This window comes from Muscardinus avellanarius, assembly GCF_963383645.1.
Source record: "Muscardinus avellanarius genome assembly, chromosome: 11".
Lineage (NCBI taxonomy): Eukaryota > Metazoa > Chordata > Mammalia > Rodentia > Gliridae > Muscardinus > Muscardinus avellanarius.
In genome coordinates, this window is record NC_137797.1 from 83,338,814 (window position 1) to 83,356,274 (window position 17,461).

Consider the following 17,461-nt stretch of genomic DNA (forward strand, 5'->3'; position numbering starts at 1 on the left):
ACAGAAAGAATGTGCAGAAAAAACCAATGATACCCCCACCTCAGCTTAGGAAAGTTTGGGCTCAGAGTAATAATTGAAAACATATGTCTCTTCCTATTTATTTAGGTTTTTTTAGATCTGGTAATTCTTGAATAATGTTCTGCTAGATTAACATATGTGGAGAGTTTGGAAGGGATGAGAGGGGAATCAAGTAAATTATTCTACTAATAATCTATTTTTTTGCTATACTGGAAATAGTACCCCGTGGCATTCTACCTCCAAACAACACCCCCAGCCTTATTTTTTAGTCCTTTTTATGTTTGAAACAGTCTCACTGAAGGCTGTCCACGAACTGCGATCCTCCCGCCTCTGCCTCCCGAATGCACACCCTGCTATTAATAATCTTAAATAAGATCAAAGCCGCCCTAATGAAAGTGTGTGATAACATGTCAAATAAAACTCAAAATATTATTTTCTTCTTTTTTTTTTTTTTTTTTGGTGGTACTGGGGGTGGAACCCAGAGGCTTTCTACCTCCGGGCTATGCTCCCAGACCTATTTTCTATTTTATTTGGAAACAGGGTCTCACTAAGTTGCTGAGAGCCTCACTAAGTAGCTGAGGCTGGCTTCGAACCTGTGCGATCCTCCTGTCTCAGCCTCCCAAGCGCGGGGATTACAAGCGTGTGCCACCACTCCCAGCTATTTTCTTCTTTTTTTAAGAACTCAATTTCTCAGTTAAAATCTAATTATATTATTCTCTTTGAAGGCCTCAAAACTTCCAATGTCAATAATCATAGTAGGTGTTGGACCAGCAGAATTTGATGGTAAGTACTAAAATTTCAATGGCACTTCTAGGGAGTTTATGTAATCTTATATAGCAGGCTCCTGGATTTCTATCCTTTCTATAGAAGAATTCAGTTGTTTGAATTGGTAGATAATGTCCATCCTGATGTCTACTGAGGCAAGCAAATACAAAAACTGCCTTCTGAATAGGACAGTCTCTACCTACTTTTTAAAAATACTTTTATTGGTGTATTATAGTCTCACATCACAATATAGTTCATAGTAATGGTGACATACATTCACATAGCACTTGATGGGCTTCCGCTGGCTCCCTCCTCATTCCCTCCTCTCTTCCCTATGTAAGATATTGAGATTGACATTGCTATTCATTCTCACATCTGTAAAAAATGTCAATGTAAGTGATTTTTTTATTCTCCCTTTCTGCCCCCTTCCCCTAGACCCATCTTCCTGGCTGCAATGGAGTTTCTCCTCCATGGTTTTATAGTTGAGTTACAAAATGTAGCTTGCCATTACATCAGAGATGGTTTGTACCTTAAAATAATACTTAAGACTGACAGAATGATAAATTGAATTCTGGTTCCTGAGGCAAAACACACATTGGGTTCACTAAAAACCTTTAAGGATGAGTGCTAAATTAATAAATCATTAAGTTGTGAAAAGAAATGTTAACATAGCATAAGATGCTAATTGAACAAGTTTTCAGACTCCAGCTAGTTGACAGATATGAGCTTTATAAATAAAGAAGTTCGGTCATGTGAAAGAGCAAAGTGAAATGAAAACAAACTGGCCAGCTGAAATTTAATGAGACCTTACATAATTATGCTAAACTGGTTCACTGAGTAGTTTTCCATTTGGGCTCAGGCCTCATTCAAATGCCAAGTAAGTGGCAGGTGTTTCAGCAACTAGTAATCAGGGTAAACTTCTTTAGGGATAGTCTGTTTCTAGGCATCTGGTGAATTTCTTTTGGAGAGCTTTATGCTGAGCAGCAGTTGCCTGACCAAATAACATTCACCTGGTTCAAGTGCTTGTATTACCAATGGCTGATTATTTAGCTTGGCACTTTGGAAATGAGAATGGCTTTAGAATGTTTGGAAGCACCTTTGGTAGGTTACTGGTGAACTCGTGCACATAGGCTAGGGAGTCTGAGATTAAATGACCCCTGAGATTAAATGACCTCACCTGCTTATCACCAGGTGACTCTTGGTTAGCCAGCAGACCCTCTGCACAAGGACAGTGCTCATCTGTCAGTGTCCTGTGCAGCACTATGGCTGGCCCCAGATTCTCTTCAATTCTTTGCTTTGCTGGTCATCCTTTTCATCATCATAATCTTCCAATTTTTAAAGCAAAAGTCATTTAGTGCAACTGCTTCTTCTATTAATATTTCCATTGTCTCTTGAGAACTTGAATCATTTCACATTGTGCTTCACGCATGAATTTGAGACCACTGGAGTCAGGAAGCTAAGGAACATCCTTTTTTTTTTCACTGCTTTGTGCACCTGATAGTCTACATTAACCAATGGTGATCTGTAATTCACTTTGGGCTATAATACCTTTAAAGGTTGTACTGCTCATGGGCACATTGCAAGTCTACAGAGTCCTATGGAAGACTGCTGTTAGGCGTCTCACTTCAGTATTGTAAACCCCAGTCAGTTCTTGTGCTTCCAGAGCCCCACATGTGGTGCATGGGTAAGCTACCAGCCCTTCCTGGTGTGTATTTCTGGTCACACAGTTCTATGAAAGCATCAGGCACAACTATTTGGGTACCACCTTCATCCCACAGCCACATCTACTTATTGTCTTTGCTTCTTTTGTTTCCAATGAATTTGTTAGGGTTTTGAGTATGATAATTCATTATTTCCCTTTCTAAGTTCCTTAACTAAGGAAAAATGTGTGTGTGTATATATATAGCATATCAGCTTTTATTCCTAGTAGTGTAGAATTTAAGAATTTGAGTTTATCTATGGACAAAGTCAGACTTCCCATTTCTTTTACCCCCCTGAGATTAAATGACCTCACCTGCAGATCTCTTCCCCATGGGGCAGAGCTTTGGCTGGTAAGCATTCATGGGAGAAACTACATTCAACCTGAGGGTAGGCTGCTGCAAAGCGGGGATCAAGCTCAGTTCTTTATCTTAATCTTATTAATCCTGAAACTCACTCCTCCTTCCATGGGGAGGAGTGAGCGAAGATTATAAGCCAAAGGGAAATTACCCTGCAAGGAGAATTCTCTTCTAGTTAATTAGAGAGAAAATTTCCTCTGGAAAAATGTCAACAGAAAACCAGTAGCCTGCAACACCTGGTTCCTGTTTTCACCATGGCAGAAGTTTTAATAGGATTGAAAACTTTCAGGTCAAGTACCATAAAAGTCAACTCTACTGCTAGAAGACAACCTGGGCTTTTCAGTGTTTTGCTTCCATTCCTCTCAAACCACATATGTTTTCTCCAGAGCTAAAAAGAATAAAAATGGTCATGTTTAATAAGGAAAAATCTGAGTTACAAATTGCTGCTCTCCTATTAGAAGAGTCCCTCTTGGAACTTCCACAGATAACAGAGTTATTTTACATATCACATAAATTACCTGGCAAAGATAAAGACTAAAATTCAATTTGCAAATTTATCCACTAACAACCTAAGTTAGTGGATAACATCTACACGTGTGTGTGTGTGTGTGTGTGTGTGTGTGTGTGTGTGTGTGTGTGTTGCTAAGGATTGAACCAAGGGGCATTCTACCTCCAAGCTACAATCTCAACCATATTTTTTAATTCTTTATTTTGAAACAAGGTCTCACTAAGTTGCAGAGGGCCTCACTAAGTATCTGAGTCTGGCAACGAACCTGGACCCTCCTTTCTCAGCCTCACAAGTACTGGAATTACAGGCTTGTGCCACCATGCCTGGCCACATCTACACATATTTAATCAGAAAGACATGCCTTGCACAAAAAAGATATACAGTATTTTGCCATGTTCTTTCTGGAGAGAAGAGATCAGAACAAACTACAATTAGTATTCTGATTCATTGATATATTTGAATAAGAACAGGTTGCTGGGCATGATGGTGCACACTTGTAATCACAGAATTTGGGAGGCTGAGATAGGATTGTGGTTCGCAGACAGCTTCAGCTACTTACTGAGGCCCTTTGCAGCTCAGTGAGACCCTGTAATAATAAATAGGACTGAGGGTGTAGCTCAGTAGTAGAATGCCCCTTGGTTCCATCCCCAGTACTACCAAAAAAAAAAAAAAAAAAAAACCACCACCACCAACAAAAAATACATGTTGAAATACTGAAAAAAAAAGAAAAAAAAACATGTTTAAATGCTCAGTAACTTTTTTTTTTACTCCAATTTAAAGCACCTTCATTAAGAAGAAAACTTTTTTGACATATGGTTTCTTTCTCCTTAAAAGAGAGTCAGGTTAAAGCAGCATCTGTCTACCTACTTTGATCTACATTAGGGGAAGAAATAAATAGAAGAAATTCTAACTTTATTGTGCCTTCCATGGCTGGAAGGCAGTGAAGGCCTGCCTCCTGCACATATTCTTTTCAGGGAGGAGTACTGTTGGGAAACTGGAGCTCACAGTGTCTGCCTCCTTGATAGTCTAAAAGCCTGAGGACACGGCCTTCCTTTCTGCACACCATCTCACTTCTCCTTGCTCTCAAGTGCACATCCTCTAGTGCTTGCTGACTGCAGCCTCTTAAAGGCAGTGATGAAAACTGAGAGTTATGTGATAAGATCTCATCCTTATGCAGGATTCCCTGAATTACAGACCCCAACCTTTCATTGTCTTCCATAAAATGAAATGCTCTCAAAGACCAATGGAGACCGTAGAGGTCTTGCAAGGTGAGATCTAGATTTATTTCAAACTAGATTTAATAGACCCTATTTCAAACTAGATTTAATGGGAACATCTGATTCTTAGTTCCCATTTTAGAGTTGGTATAGGGTAAAGGTTGAGACTTATTAGCATATTAGAGAACAAAGGGGAAGTTCCTGCGATTGCTGGCATGTCACTGCCAATGTACAATTATGTCTCAAAGAAATAAGAAAAATTGTGAAAGCAAGCCTAGATGAAAATAGGAATTAACTATTCAAAATGTGTGAGCATCCTTATATATCCTAAAAATGTAGAGGAGAAAAAATAGACTTCAAATTTTGAAAAAGTTAATTAACATACTGTTAGTAATGCACACATTTTGTAAAATTATGAAATAGTTTATACTGAAGCAAATCACTGAATGGTGGCTCTCTGTCAATTATATGTAGTAGCAATGCTTTAGCCAAAACACTGACTCATGAACATGTGTAGAAGATAAAATTGAAAGCAGTGTATTTTTAACCCAAATGCATTATCCACAGACTGAAGAAAATAGGATTGTAATATAACTGAGTAATATTTTGTTTTGGAGGTGAAGAGTAAAACACAATTACAAGTGGCTCTGAAGTCTGGTAAATGTCTTGTGTATACAAAATGGGTTAACAGTAATAGAATTATACTTTAAGGACAAATTAGCATCCCTCATGTAATTAATTATTTAGAGAATTCTCACTGAAAACTTAATAAACTCTGGAACATGTTCTTAATTGCAGCATGGTATTCTGTGTTGCCAGCTGCTGCATTCTGTCGCAGCTTCCCTGAGTACCAGATGATCCACGCTCTGTTGAAATGACTTCCTAACAAAAAAAATCAGTCTATAAAAATTATACAGTCTCCAATCAATATAAGGACTGATAAAATGCCAATTTGTTTTGTAATTTATTTATAAAGTAAAACTTGGACAATGTGGATAGCTTTGTTGTCATTTCAGTGGGAGCAGTTAAACGTATTGAAAAGTCTATGGTTACTGCCAAGTTTCTTAAAATAGAAAGAAAAATTAGAATTGAATGAACTAATAGTATTTGCCCATTCAGTTGCATAAGCATCTGGCCAAGGTTTAGAATCTGGAGGATGGAGTAATGAACTCAAGGACTGTTCCAGAATGCACTGGCTTTGCCTATCTTTGAAAGGGCCATTCAAAGTGTGGCTTATTTTCATCTGAAAAACACATACTCAGTCAAGTTTTGTGGGAGAAATGAATAAAAAGGTAAAGATGCGTACAGGTCTTCTGGCATTACCTAGGACATATTGCCACAAACATGCAGACTGATTGATTATTGCCCACAGTGTATTTGACTGAAATGTACTAAATCAATGATCAAATTTTATTTTCAAGCAATGGTTGAACTGGATGGTGATGATGTAAGAGTTTCCTCCAGAGGAAAATATGCTGAAAGGGACATTGTGCAGGTAAGAAATAAAGCAAAGAGTAATTTATTTTCAAGTTACTCCCTCACACTCCCCCGCTTTTGGGTATAGGGCTTTGGTATCTGTTTCTATCTTTGTAATAATAAAATTGCTTAAGCTTTCAGCAAAAAAAAAAAAAAGAAAGAAAGCAAACTTGATCTGTTTTGTTCATGTTGAAGAGCCCATGTAGGCTTTGATTTGTAAATGAGCAATTTATATTGAAATAATAACTTTTAGGTTCTGTTTCATTGATTAGTTCTCTGTGAAATATATGTTAAGAACAGGGACTAAAACAGGCACTTATTAATTGTCCTTTACTTTAGGTTCACAATAAATAAGTGGAATTGCTTATATGTTTTTCCTACTTTACTATTATCAGAAAAAATATCATTGTAATCTTTAGTAAAATTAGAAATTGGAAACATAATAGACATTTTTATGATACATATACATCTACTTTTTACTTTATTCTCAACAAGGATAAAATATATTTTGAAAAAGCTAATGTATAGCAAGGGTAAATTAATTAAGTAAAAACTGTGCCAAAATATATACATATATTACTTAATATGTTAATTATAAATACATAATACCTAATATGTAAATACTATGTCATAACTTTACATAAGGCCTAATATGTAAATTATATTTTATATATAAATTTTACATAGAGGAAATATCAGAGCCTGGTGTGGTCACACATTCTTGTAATCCCAGCATTTGGGAGGCTGAGAAAGGAGGATCACAGATTGAGGACAGCCTCAGCTACTTAGGCCCTTTGCAACTCAGTGAGACCCTATTTCAAACTAAAGAATAAAGCATAGGGCTGGGTTGTAGCTCAGAGGGAGAATGTCCCAGTACCACACCAAAAAAAAAAAAAAAAAGAAAAAGAAAAAAGAAAATATCAGAATCAAGGAATGGCTGAAGACTACTATTTAGGGAGTGAATGGAAGTAAAACATTAAGTAATCAAAAAAGTTAAATTTTATAAGTGAAAGCAAGGATCTAAGGTGGTGCACATATGTAATCCCAACATTTGGGAGGCTGAGACAGGAGGATCACAAATTCAAGACCAGTGTTGACAACTAAGTTATTTTAATTTCTTATTTGTTTCAATAAATAAAATTATTGGTCCAAACCCCAGTACCCACCACACACAGAATAAGGAATCAATTCAGGTTAATTAGCTGTATATTTTATTGCATCATTCTCTTCATATATATATGGAGAGAGAGAGAGAGAGAGAGACTTTTTGTTTTTTCTCCCTGATAGTTGGGATTGAACTAAAGGGTGTTCAAAAACCTCTGAGCCACATCTCCAGCCCTACTTTACTTTTTATTTTAAAGCAGGGTCTCACTAAATTGCTGAGGCTGGCCTGTGATCCTCCTGTCTCATCTTCTCAATTAGTGGGATTACAAGTGTGCACCACCACGCCTGGCATAGAGTATACTCATATCTTGTAGGGTGTGAGAAGGACACAAAGGCTTTGAGGCACAAGGTAGAAGTGTTTTGGAGGAGCTCAAAATGGACTTTAATATTTTCTCCTAACTATTCACCTATATTCACCCATATTATAGCCTTTAAGAAAACATAATTTGGACTTCTGTTGAATTTTGTTAAAATCCTGACTTGCAGTAACTTGAACAAGCTCTGTAAAATTTCAGCATTCCGAGAGATTAATAGCATTGCTGTGAAAATTATACAATAACCTATATAAAATACATTCCTGAAATTGAACTTTGTAAAAACATCACAATTACAGAGGCTGAGACTGGAGGATCGCTCTTCGCAGACAGCCTCAGCTACTTAGTGACGCCCTCTGCAGCTCAGTGAGGCCTGGATTCGAAATAAAGAATAAAAAATAGGAAAGAGGGTGTAGTTCGGAGGTCAAATGCCCCTGGGTTCCATCCCCAGACCCACGCACATACACACACACATACACACACACACACACACACACACACACACACACACACACAGATTAAGGAGGAAGAAAATAATAGAAATTAATCTAGAAATATAATATAAATCATGTTTATAAAGATAAAACATTCTTTTATAATCAGAAAAATTTAATTTTAAAGTATAATTAATTGTATAGTTTTTAAAAATGATAATTAAATAAGATTTTAAAAATCCAACCTAGCATCTGTCAGGCTATAGACATCGTGGTGACATTATCTACTTAAGAATCCCATGGTGTTCTGTTTGTTTGTTTTCATAATTAAACACAGTTATTCACCTTAACCTCATTGGCATAATTATAAATCCAAGTAACTACATTTTATCTAAAAGCTCTCCTTAACGTCTTTCTCACAGTTTCTAAGGGAATCAAATTGAAGAGAAGTGTGCATTTGAAGCCATTTAGAATGTGTCATGTTACTATTCTAATGCAGTTTATAAAATTGGCAGGGGACACCTCATATCTCAGAGTTTCATCTAAATAATCATGGCATTATCTTCTCCTCAGGAAGTAGTTAAGATTTTCACATCACTAAGGTTTCTTTTAAGGGACTCAGTATATTATGTTAGTGATAAAAAGTATCATGCCTACTTATATTTATCAAAAATTTAAATAATGTCCTTGGTTACAGTTTCTCAATGAATATACCACATTGGACAGAATATTGAGTAAGGATCCGGATCTATGAAAGTATAATTTTTTCCCTCTTCTTCAACAAGTTGCTAAATCTCTCTTAGCTTTTGTTTCATTATTTTTGCTCTTCCCCTGATGTTCTCAGAGAAAGTAACAGACATAAAATACTTTATTACCTAGCAGCATAGGCATATAATATAATTATGTGTCTTCTTCTTGAAAGACCAAATTCATTATGAACAGTCTAAATCCTTAGTAGTAATACTGGTATCTTCAAAGATTTTGAACACACCTGGGTATATAGTCAATAGTCAAGGACTCTGCCACATAAAGTGAATTGAAAGAGAAGTTTTACAGATGTCGAATAGGAAATTAAAATATAGCTAGTGAATTAATGACCCCCAATGACAGTGACATCTTGTATTCCTAGATTTAGTTAAAGAGATTCCATGCATTCTTTCTAATTTCATATAGAAGTTCATAAATGGAAATTGGTCTTTTCAAAATTGTAAGCAAGCTAATCATAGGTATATGATAGAAGAAGCATTGTTTTATATATGTATCATCACATTGTCTTACACATCACATGTCATATATAGATGTGTGATATCACATTATGTCAGATTACTGGCATCTACTCTCTTACCTTGAATAAAGCTAAACATTCCACCATTAAATTTATCTATATTCTACCAGCCACTAAAAACTTAGAACGAGTTATTTTAAGAATATAAACATTCTTGTATATTTAGGATATTAGAGTGGCAGGAAAAAAATAGAGTGGCAGGGGCAGAAATAGGATAATACTGTCAAATTTCCTTTGGTCAGAAAATACTTATAAACTACCTGATTAAAGTATTATAAAAAAAATCATAGGGTCTGTTTAGCTCTCATTCTTCTTCTCTTCTTTCCATTTCTTACACTTTGAAGCTAATCAAGTCAAATACATCTCAAATGAAACCCCAGCTTTCTCCACTGGCAAATAAAAACCTAGGGCTGAAAATACTATATATCTAAGGTTTAGCTTTTGAATATTATAACAAAATTTAAATCGCTTTTTACTTTTTCACATAATAATATTTAACTCTTTATTCAAGTGCTTATAGTGCTAGACAGACTAAGTGATGTAGCATTATTTTGCCCTTAATTGGCTTTATGAAACAGATACTTAACTGTATTTTAAAAAGGAAAAAAAAAATGAGCTCAATTCCTCTTGTCCATAATCACATAACTAATAAGAAGTGGAATAGGATTTAATCCTAAAATAGTTCATTGTGACATTCTTAACAAGTATTTTGAATAACTTTGATTCTAAAACATAACCATAGCATTTAAGATTCTCTATGACCAGACCCCATTTTTTCTCTTAAACTGAACACACAAACATACTACATTATATCTAGACAACCTAACTATATTTGCATCACACATACATTTTCATGATTCTTGCTCTTAATTTCTCTTATTATTTTACGTGGAACATTCTTCCTCCCCATCTATGTCCATGGGAATCCTTACTTTGGGAATTTCCATCTATGTAGCCTTTCACAGAATCCCCTCCAAAGCCCTCACCCTCACACTTGAAGTAGTTTTCACTTCCATTTCCTCTGTTTGCATATCACTTTATGTCTCCCAGAAAATGCTGGCCAGTTTTTGCCTAACAGTCATTTTTACACAAAGAGACTGTGGCCTGAGTTGAGAAATTAAACAAATTATACAGTTATTAGGTCAACTGTTGATAGGTCCAGATTTCTAAGAGTCCTGACTTCAAACATGTATACTTTCTATGATAACATACCGGCTTTCCTAGAAAGCAAAGTCCTAAACAAAATTAATGGCATCTCTTAGCCTTTTCATTACTTTAGTGGATGCTGTGTCAGAGTCAGATCAATTGGGCTCAAATAACTTGTCAATGTCTGGATAAGTGCATTGAACTCTTAAGTTTCAGTTTCCTCTTGAATAAGCATAAAATATGGATAAGGCATTTGTGAAAACAACATAAGATATACTAAATCTCTTAGCAAGAGGACCCCACCTACCAGTGGCTCAGCATCATTTATTAGTGTCAGCATGTGGACAAAATCTAATGGGAAAGCACCCTGTGTGTCACTATTTCATAGCAGCTGTACCTTGACATATGACACTGTAGTCAATGTGATGTGTGATACCTCTAGACTCAGTCCTGTAGAATCTTATGTCTCATTGCCTCTAGATTTAGTCTTATAAACACCAAGCAGGATGAGTTCCTCTGGTTATTATTCTAAAACTGAAGTGAGTTATTTTATTAAGTCAATATATGTAAAGGCTTTCCATCTGTTTGTTTGTGTGCACTATGGGCTGCCTGTTGTGTACAGTGTAATGTCATCCTCTCTGACTACATGTGGCTGCAGGCCAGACTATCATTTTCTTAAAAATTATATTTAAATCATATTTTCCATTAAAAGGAGAATAATAACTTGAAGGCTTAAACTTGGAAATCACTAATGGAGCTCTGCACAGTAGGAACAATCAAACAAAATTGAGCAGAGCAGCAACTAAAAGCCCATTTGCCCAAACTGATTCAAACTTGTTTTCACAAATAGGCAAAGCCAGCCATTAGAGCAGCCATGTGGAACATTTGCCTCACACTGGGTGGATGTGAGAGAGAGAGAGAGAGAGAGAGAGAGAGAGAGAGAGAGAGAGAGAGAGAGAGAGAGAGAGAGAGAGAGAGAATAGAATTAAAGGACACAATATTTTCTACAGATGAGAATGCATTTATTGGTATTCCTCAGATGAATATGATAAACTAGTGCAAAGTAAATATGGACTCATTCTACTGAACTGAAGATTCCAAGGTCCAGGGTAATACACAGTCAACATGTGTTTCAGTAGCATCCTCACTGCTGTAATCCAAACAATTGACCACCACGCATGACTCACGAGGAAGATTTACTTTCTCACAGTTGTGCAGATGTCAGTCCATCTAGCCTAGTTAGATCTGTGAAGCTCAGGGCGTGGCAGCAGGAGGGCGAGAAGTCCTCTGCTCTCACATCATGAAGGCCAAAGGCAAGAGTTAAACAAGGGAAGGAGAACCATATATAATCCTCCAGCCGGACCCCTGGCGACTCACCTCCAGGCACCCCCCCAGGTTACCACCCAGAACATCCACTGATGAGGTTACAACCCCCGTGGCTTAATTATACCAACCCGGAACATCAATACATGAAGCTCCTTAGGGGATGTTCTATATCAAAACTATAACAACATGCATTTACAAATGTGTGAGAATTTATTTTGAACAAGAATTCTCCATTATGTACAGGACTCAGAAATAAATGATGGAAAGAGAAAATAAACAGAGTGGTCTGAGAAGCTGAGTAGAATTCTATAATGGGAGAAGGATATGAGCACATTTCATCATGAAGACAGTCAAATCTGACACTAATAAGTGATAAATAAAATGAAGAATCATTTGTTATTTTTATTTCACACTTATAGAGTACCATGTGACATGCTTGAAGAAGTGTTTCTTTGAAAATGATTTAGATAATTTAGGTTTACTGAGCAGACAGTTTTCAACTTTTTTTTTCCTACTCCCAACATAAGTGTGGAATGACAACAATAACTTCCTTGGCAACAATAACTTGCTACAACAGGTTCCCAGCCCTGGTTTCAAGTGGCATATCAGAGTCTGTGCCCCCAACTAGCCTAAACTGTATACATACTGCACTCATTTGAAGAACTCATAGGAGTTCTTTCTTACCCATTGTTTATAAGAAGACTTTAGAGTTTAGTAGATCTGTATTATTGTGAGAACAGTGATTGTGACCCTTTAGTTTTGATATTTTAGAAAACCATAAAATTCCCAATAGTGAACTATAATGTAATTCCATTTAAAAAAAAACCCTATAAATCTCATAGCACTGGCTAGAAACATGGAAAAACAACAAATGTTTTAAAATAACAAAAGCATAACTTACCGTTTTTAATTTACTGCTATATTACTTCAATTTGTTTTTTTGTGTATGTTTGTATATGTGGTACTGAAGATTGAATCCAGGGGCTTTCTACCTCTGGGCTACACTCCCAGACCTATTTTTCTATTTTATTTGGAAACTCTTACTAAGTTGCTGAGAGCCTCACTAAGTAGCTAAGGCTGGCTTCAAACCTGCGCAATCCTCCTGTCTCAGCCTCCCAAGTACTGGGATTACAAGCATGCGCCACCATGCCCAGCTTATGTTGAAAGAAATAAAATTGCTAAGAATGTTTTTTGTATTTAATAATTGAGATAAATATAAATAGTAAACTATTAAGAGAAAAGCTGCATATTTATATTAACTATATAAATCTATAAATTGATGAACAGCAATAGTAGTGATAACTATCAGATATGCTATATATTATAAATTTAATATTGTTTTAAAACCTTATATTGAGCCAGGCATTGTGGCACATGCTTGTAATCCCCACGCTTGGGAGGCTGAAAAAGGAGGATCGCACAGGTTCGAAGCCAGCCTCAGCTGGCTTAAGAGATTCTGTTAACAAATAAAACATAAAATACGTCTGGGAGTGTATCCTGGAGGAAAAAGGCCTCTGGGTTCCATCCCCAGTACCACAAAACAAACAAACAAACAAACAAACAAAATGAATATACTAGTTATAATAGCTACTTCATTAGGTTGTATTAAATAACTCAATATAAGGTTTTTGTTTGTTTGTTTGTCCCCTGGGACTTGACCCAGTGGGGGAGGGGCAGTGGCAGAGATATCACACCTTTATTGTTGTTAATTTTTAGGATTTCTAGTTGGAATATTAATATACCTTCAGATATAACATTTGGAAATATTTTATCCCATTCTATTAGTAACTGTTAACTCTGTTTACATTGTCTTTGGATATAGAATATTTTTTTATTTTTTAGGGAGTTTGTATACTCTTCTGTTGCCTGTGCCATTGAAATCATATCCAAGAAATCACTGCCAATTTCAATGTTGTGAGGTTTTATGACCCAGATTTTCTCCTAAAAGTTTTTAGTCTTAAGATTTATATTTAGGTCTTTTATCTATTTTGAGTTAATATTTGTATATGGGATTAGGTAAGGGTCCAACTTTATTTTTTTCCATGTAATTATTATGTTTCAACAATATTTAGTTAAAATATTATTATTTCTACCACCAAATGTTCGTGGAAACCTTGTCAAAAATAACTTGACAATATAGGGAAGAATTTAGCTCTAGGCTTTTATTTAACTCCAATGGTTTATATATCTGCCTTTAGAATAGTACTACACTTTCAATTATTGTAGCTTTATATGGTTTGAAATCAGAAAATATATATCTTCTAGCTTTGTTCTTTTTCAAGATTGTTTTGGGTACCTAGAGTCCATATTCCATATTAGGATAGATTTTTTTCTGAAAAATAAATATATAAATATATGATAGTTTCACCTAAAAAAAATAGAAAAAAATATTCTCTGGTAAGAAAGAAAGTAAAAAGAAATATTGAAATGTTATCTTTAAGTCATCAAAAGCTTGGTATCAGACAAATGAAACTGTTATGTGAGATTATCATTTTTAATTTTGGATAAATTGCTATAATACTAGATGTCAACCACTAAGCCAAGCATGGGAGGGAGGGATGGGGAGAGAATGGGGTGGGGATCGGGTGGGGGCTGACTGGGCGATGTGTGCATGTATGTCTACAAAAGTTTGTATCCCACTATGATGTATGAATACAGTGCACCAATAAAAAAATAAAAATAAAAATAAAATAAAAATAAAAAATAAAAAAAGTAGTTGAAAAGATAGTTATGTGTATCCTAGCTGTACCAATATTACTAAGTTTTCATTTCTAGAACATTGTGCCTTTTATAAAGTAGGAATTAAATAAAGTATAACTTCATTTGGAATTACCTTTTTCTTAATCCTTAACTATGTAGATTCCCATTTTTCCCAATGTTCATTTTTGCATCTCCTTGATAATTTTGTTAAAATGCCAAGTCTTGTCCATAGCTAGATAATGCAATTTCATGAAAGGTCACATCCTTCTTGTTCTTTTCTCAACCAAAGTTAGTTATTTTTTTCCCTGACTTACCTACCTTCAGGGGTAAGAGAAAGATGTGTCACCTTTCCTTAACACTTTCTTGAAAGCTGCTCTGAGTTCTCCTGCAGCCAAATGGATAGGATAAAATTATAGTGACAAAGTCTGTGCTTAGCTACATCCCCAGACGTTTTGGAACTGGAGACTGAATCCAGGAGAGCATCTACCTCCGAACTACACCCCCAGCCGTGTGTGTGTGTGTGTGTGTGTGTGTGTGTGTGTGTGTGTGTGTGTGTTGGTACTGGGAATGGAACTCAGGGGCATTCTACCTCCAAGCTACAGTCCCAGACCTCTTTTTTATTCTTTATTTTGAAACAGGGTCTCACTAAGTTGTAAAAGGCCTCACTAAGTAGTAGCGGAGGCTGTCTGCAAACTGTGATACTCGTGTTTCAACCTTCCGAATGCTGGGATTACAAGCATGGGCCACCATACCTGGTCTTTCTTCTTTCTTTAAGTAATTGCTTTCACCAAATAAAAGACATCACAGTTGCTATTTGATTTTCTAAAATCATAACCTGGTGTACCTGTAGCAATCTAGTAACAGTTGTTTCTAAAGGCACATCTTGAGAATCCATTTAAATAAAAAGCAAGGTTTTTTTTTAAATAATTTTGAAACAATTGTGACAGTATGACACTAGAAATATTATTACTATCTCTCTGGAAGAAAAAAAAAAACCTTTTGATGCAAACTTTCAAATTTTATACTCAGAAAGTGTTTAATATTCTAAAGTTTCTTCACTATGTCTTTTCTCTGAAGACCAAAAATGTGTGCTCACAAACTATACAGCAGCAACAATCCCAGTCTCTTCCAGGTTGTTTCAAGAACTATCATGTCCCTTGAGGGAAACTGTGCCTTGGAATGGCACAGTGCTCATTACCTTGAGTTTCCACGCTAATGAGAATGGAACAAGGCACTCTTGTGCTAGAATATTCAATGTTGAGCTTCTATAAAGATAGAGCAGTCTTTTTTATGTGATATAGAAATAAGAATGGTGATATTTCAATAAGTAGTCTGCCAAAATCTCATACCAAGATCTTTCTTTTGCCTTCCCAAATAGTATTAAGAAGCCAGCATCTTTTGTAAGGTAGTACATGGAGTTGTCCAGGGTACTGATAGGAATCTATGAACTTTATGTTGCTTGTCCATGTGATTGATGTTCTAGTGATAACTAACAGCATATTTAGAACTCTTTAATGATATACATACCATTTTACACTGAATTGACTATATGTATTCCTTGCGCTGCATTAAAAAGAGTTTTGTAACTGAAGCTGAATGAGACATGTATTCACTGAAGCGCCCCATGGGTCTAGATGTCGAACCCCAAACACTGCAGGAACCTAAGGAGCATGTTAGGCAGGACTAGGTGGTATGAGATACTACAGGAAAAAGTGAAAACAAAACCAAAAAAAGGAAAGAGAGACGAGAGAGAGAGAGAGAGAGAGAGAGAGAGAGAGAGAGAGAGAGAGAGAGAATTGTATGCTCTTGTTTTTTTGAGTAAAGCATGGATTAGAAAGGTTAGGTTACTGTGATAGCTGATTGTAGTTTATCAGCTATTGTTTGTTTGTTTGTTTATTTTATTTTGCGGTACTGGTACTGGAACCAAAGGGCATTAGAGCTACATCCCCAGCCCTATTTTTTTATTCTTTATTTTGAAGCAGGGTCTCACTGAGTTGCAAAGGGCCTCACTTAGTAGCGAGGCTGTCCTCGAACCCGGATCCTCCTGTCTCAGCCTCCCAAATGCTAGGATTAAAAGCATGCACCAGCCGGGTGCGCGCTTGTAATTCCCGAGCTTGGGAGGTGGAGACAGGAGGATCGCGCTGGTTCGAAGCCAGCCTCGCTGGTTTAAAAGACCCTGTTTTCAAATAAAAATATAAAATTGGTCTGGGAGTGTAACCCGGAGAAGGGTTTCCAGTAACCCCAGTACCACACACACACACACACACACACACACACACACACACACACACACAAATGCGCCACCACGCCCGGCTATCAGCTATTTTTTAAATGTGTTGTTAATGGTCATGGTCGCCAGGCTTCCCTGATTCTCCTGTAATCAGATGTTTCCTCGCCCTGACGTTCATGATGATAGCTGAGCCAACTACGGTGAAATAACTTTCTTTCGCCTCTTTCAGTTTGTGCCCTTCAGGGACTACATCGACAGAAGCGGGAACCACATCCTGAGTATGGCCAGGCTGGCAAAGGACGTGCTGGCGGAGATCCCAGAGCAGTTCCTCTCATACATGCGGGCCCGCGGGATCAAGCCTTCCCCGGCGCCGCCCCCTTACACGCCCCCAGCCCACGTGCTGCAGACGCAGATCTGACTGTGCCGCACGCCAGCGTGCCCACCCTCTGTCGGGACTGCTGAGACCCTGCTCCACGCCTGGTGCTCTGTAATGAACCAGGGGATGAGAGACATCTCTCGCTTTGGTTTCAGCAGCCCTTGTTCTTGTGCTTTCTTGGATCCAAAATTAATTCTCTTCCTAAACCAAAACTGTAAATAGTTGTTGCATGAGCAACAGAAAATTTGTTTAAATGCTTGAAGCAAAGTAAAAAGTACGGATGTCTCCTCTGAATCTTTAGGTTTTTTTTTTAATTGAATAGTTAATTTCCAATGTATTGTTGGGAAAAGCACAAACTATGTTTTTAATTCCAATATTGTCCTTGACTGCTATATGTATAGGAGAGCAGTCTCTCTGTATCAATGTTTACATGTTACTACTTTTT

At 36.7% G+C, this 17,461-nt stretch overlaps 1 protein-coding gene across 2 annotated transcripts in view; it reads left to right on the top strand.

Annotated features, from left to right (window-relative positions):
* CPNE8 (copine 8) overlaps window positions 1-17,058 on the top strand; it is a gene marked incomplete at both ends in the record, with an annotated part of 248,034 nt that extends 230,976 nt beyond the window's left edge. For both annotated transcript variants that reach the window (XM_080705259.1, XM_080705260.1), the window contains 3 exons: window positions 744-801; window positions 5,987-6,060; window positions 16,870-17,058. In XM_080705259.1, coding sequence (XP_080561385.1) covers window positions 744-801; window positions 5,987-6,060; window positions 16,870-17,058 — 321 coding nt within the window. The remainder of the gene's footprint in view (window positions 1-743; window positions 802-5,986; window positions 6,061-16,869) is intronic.
* Window positions 17,059-17,461: the final 403 nt, after the last annotated feature.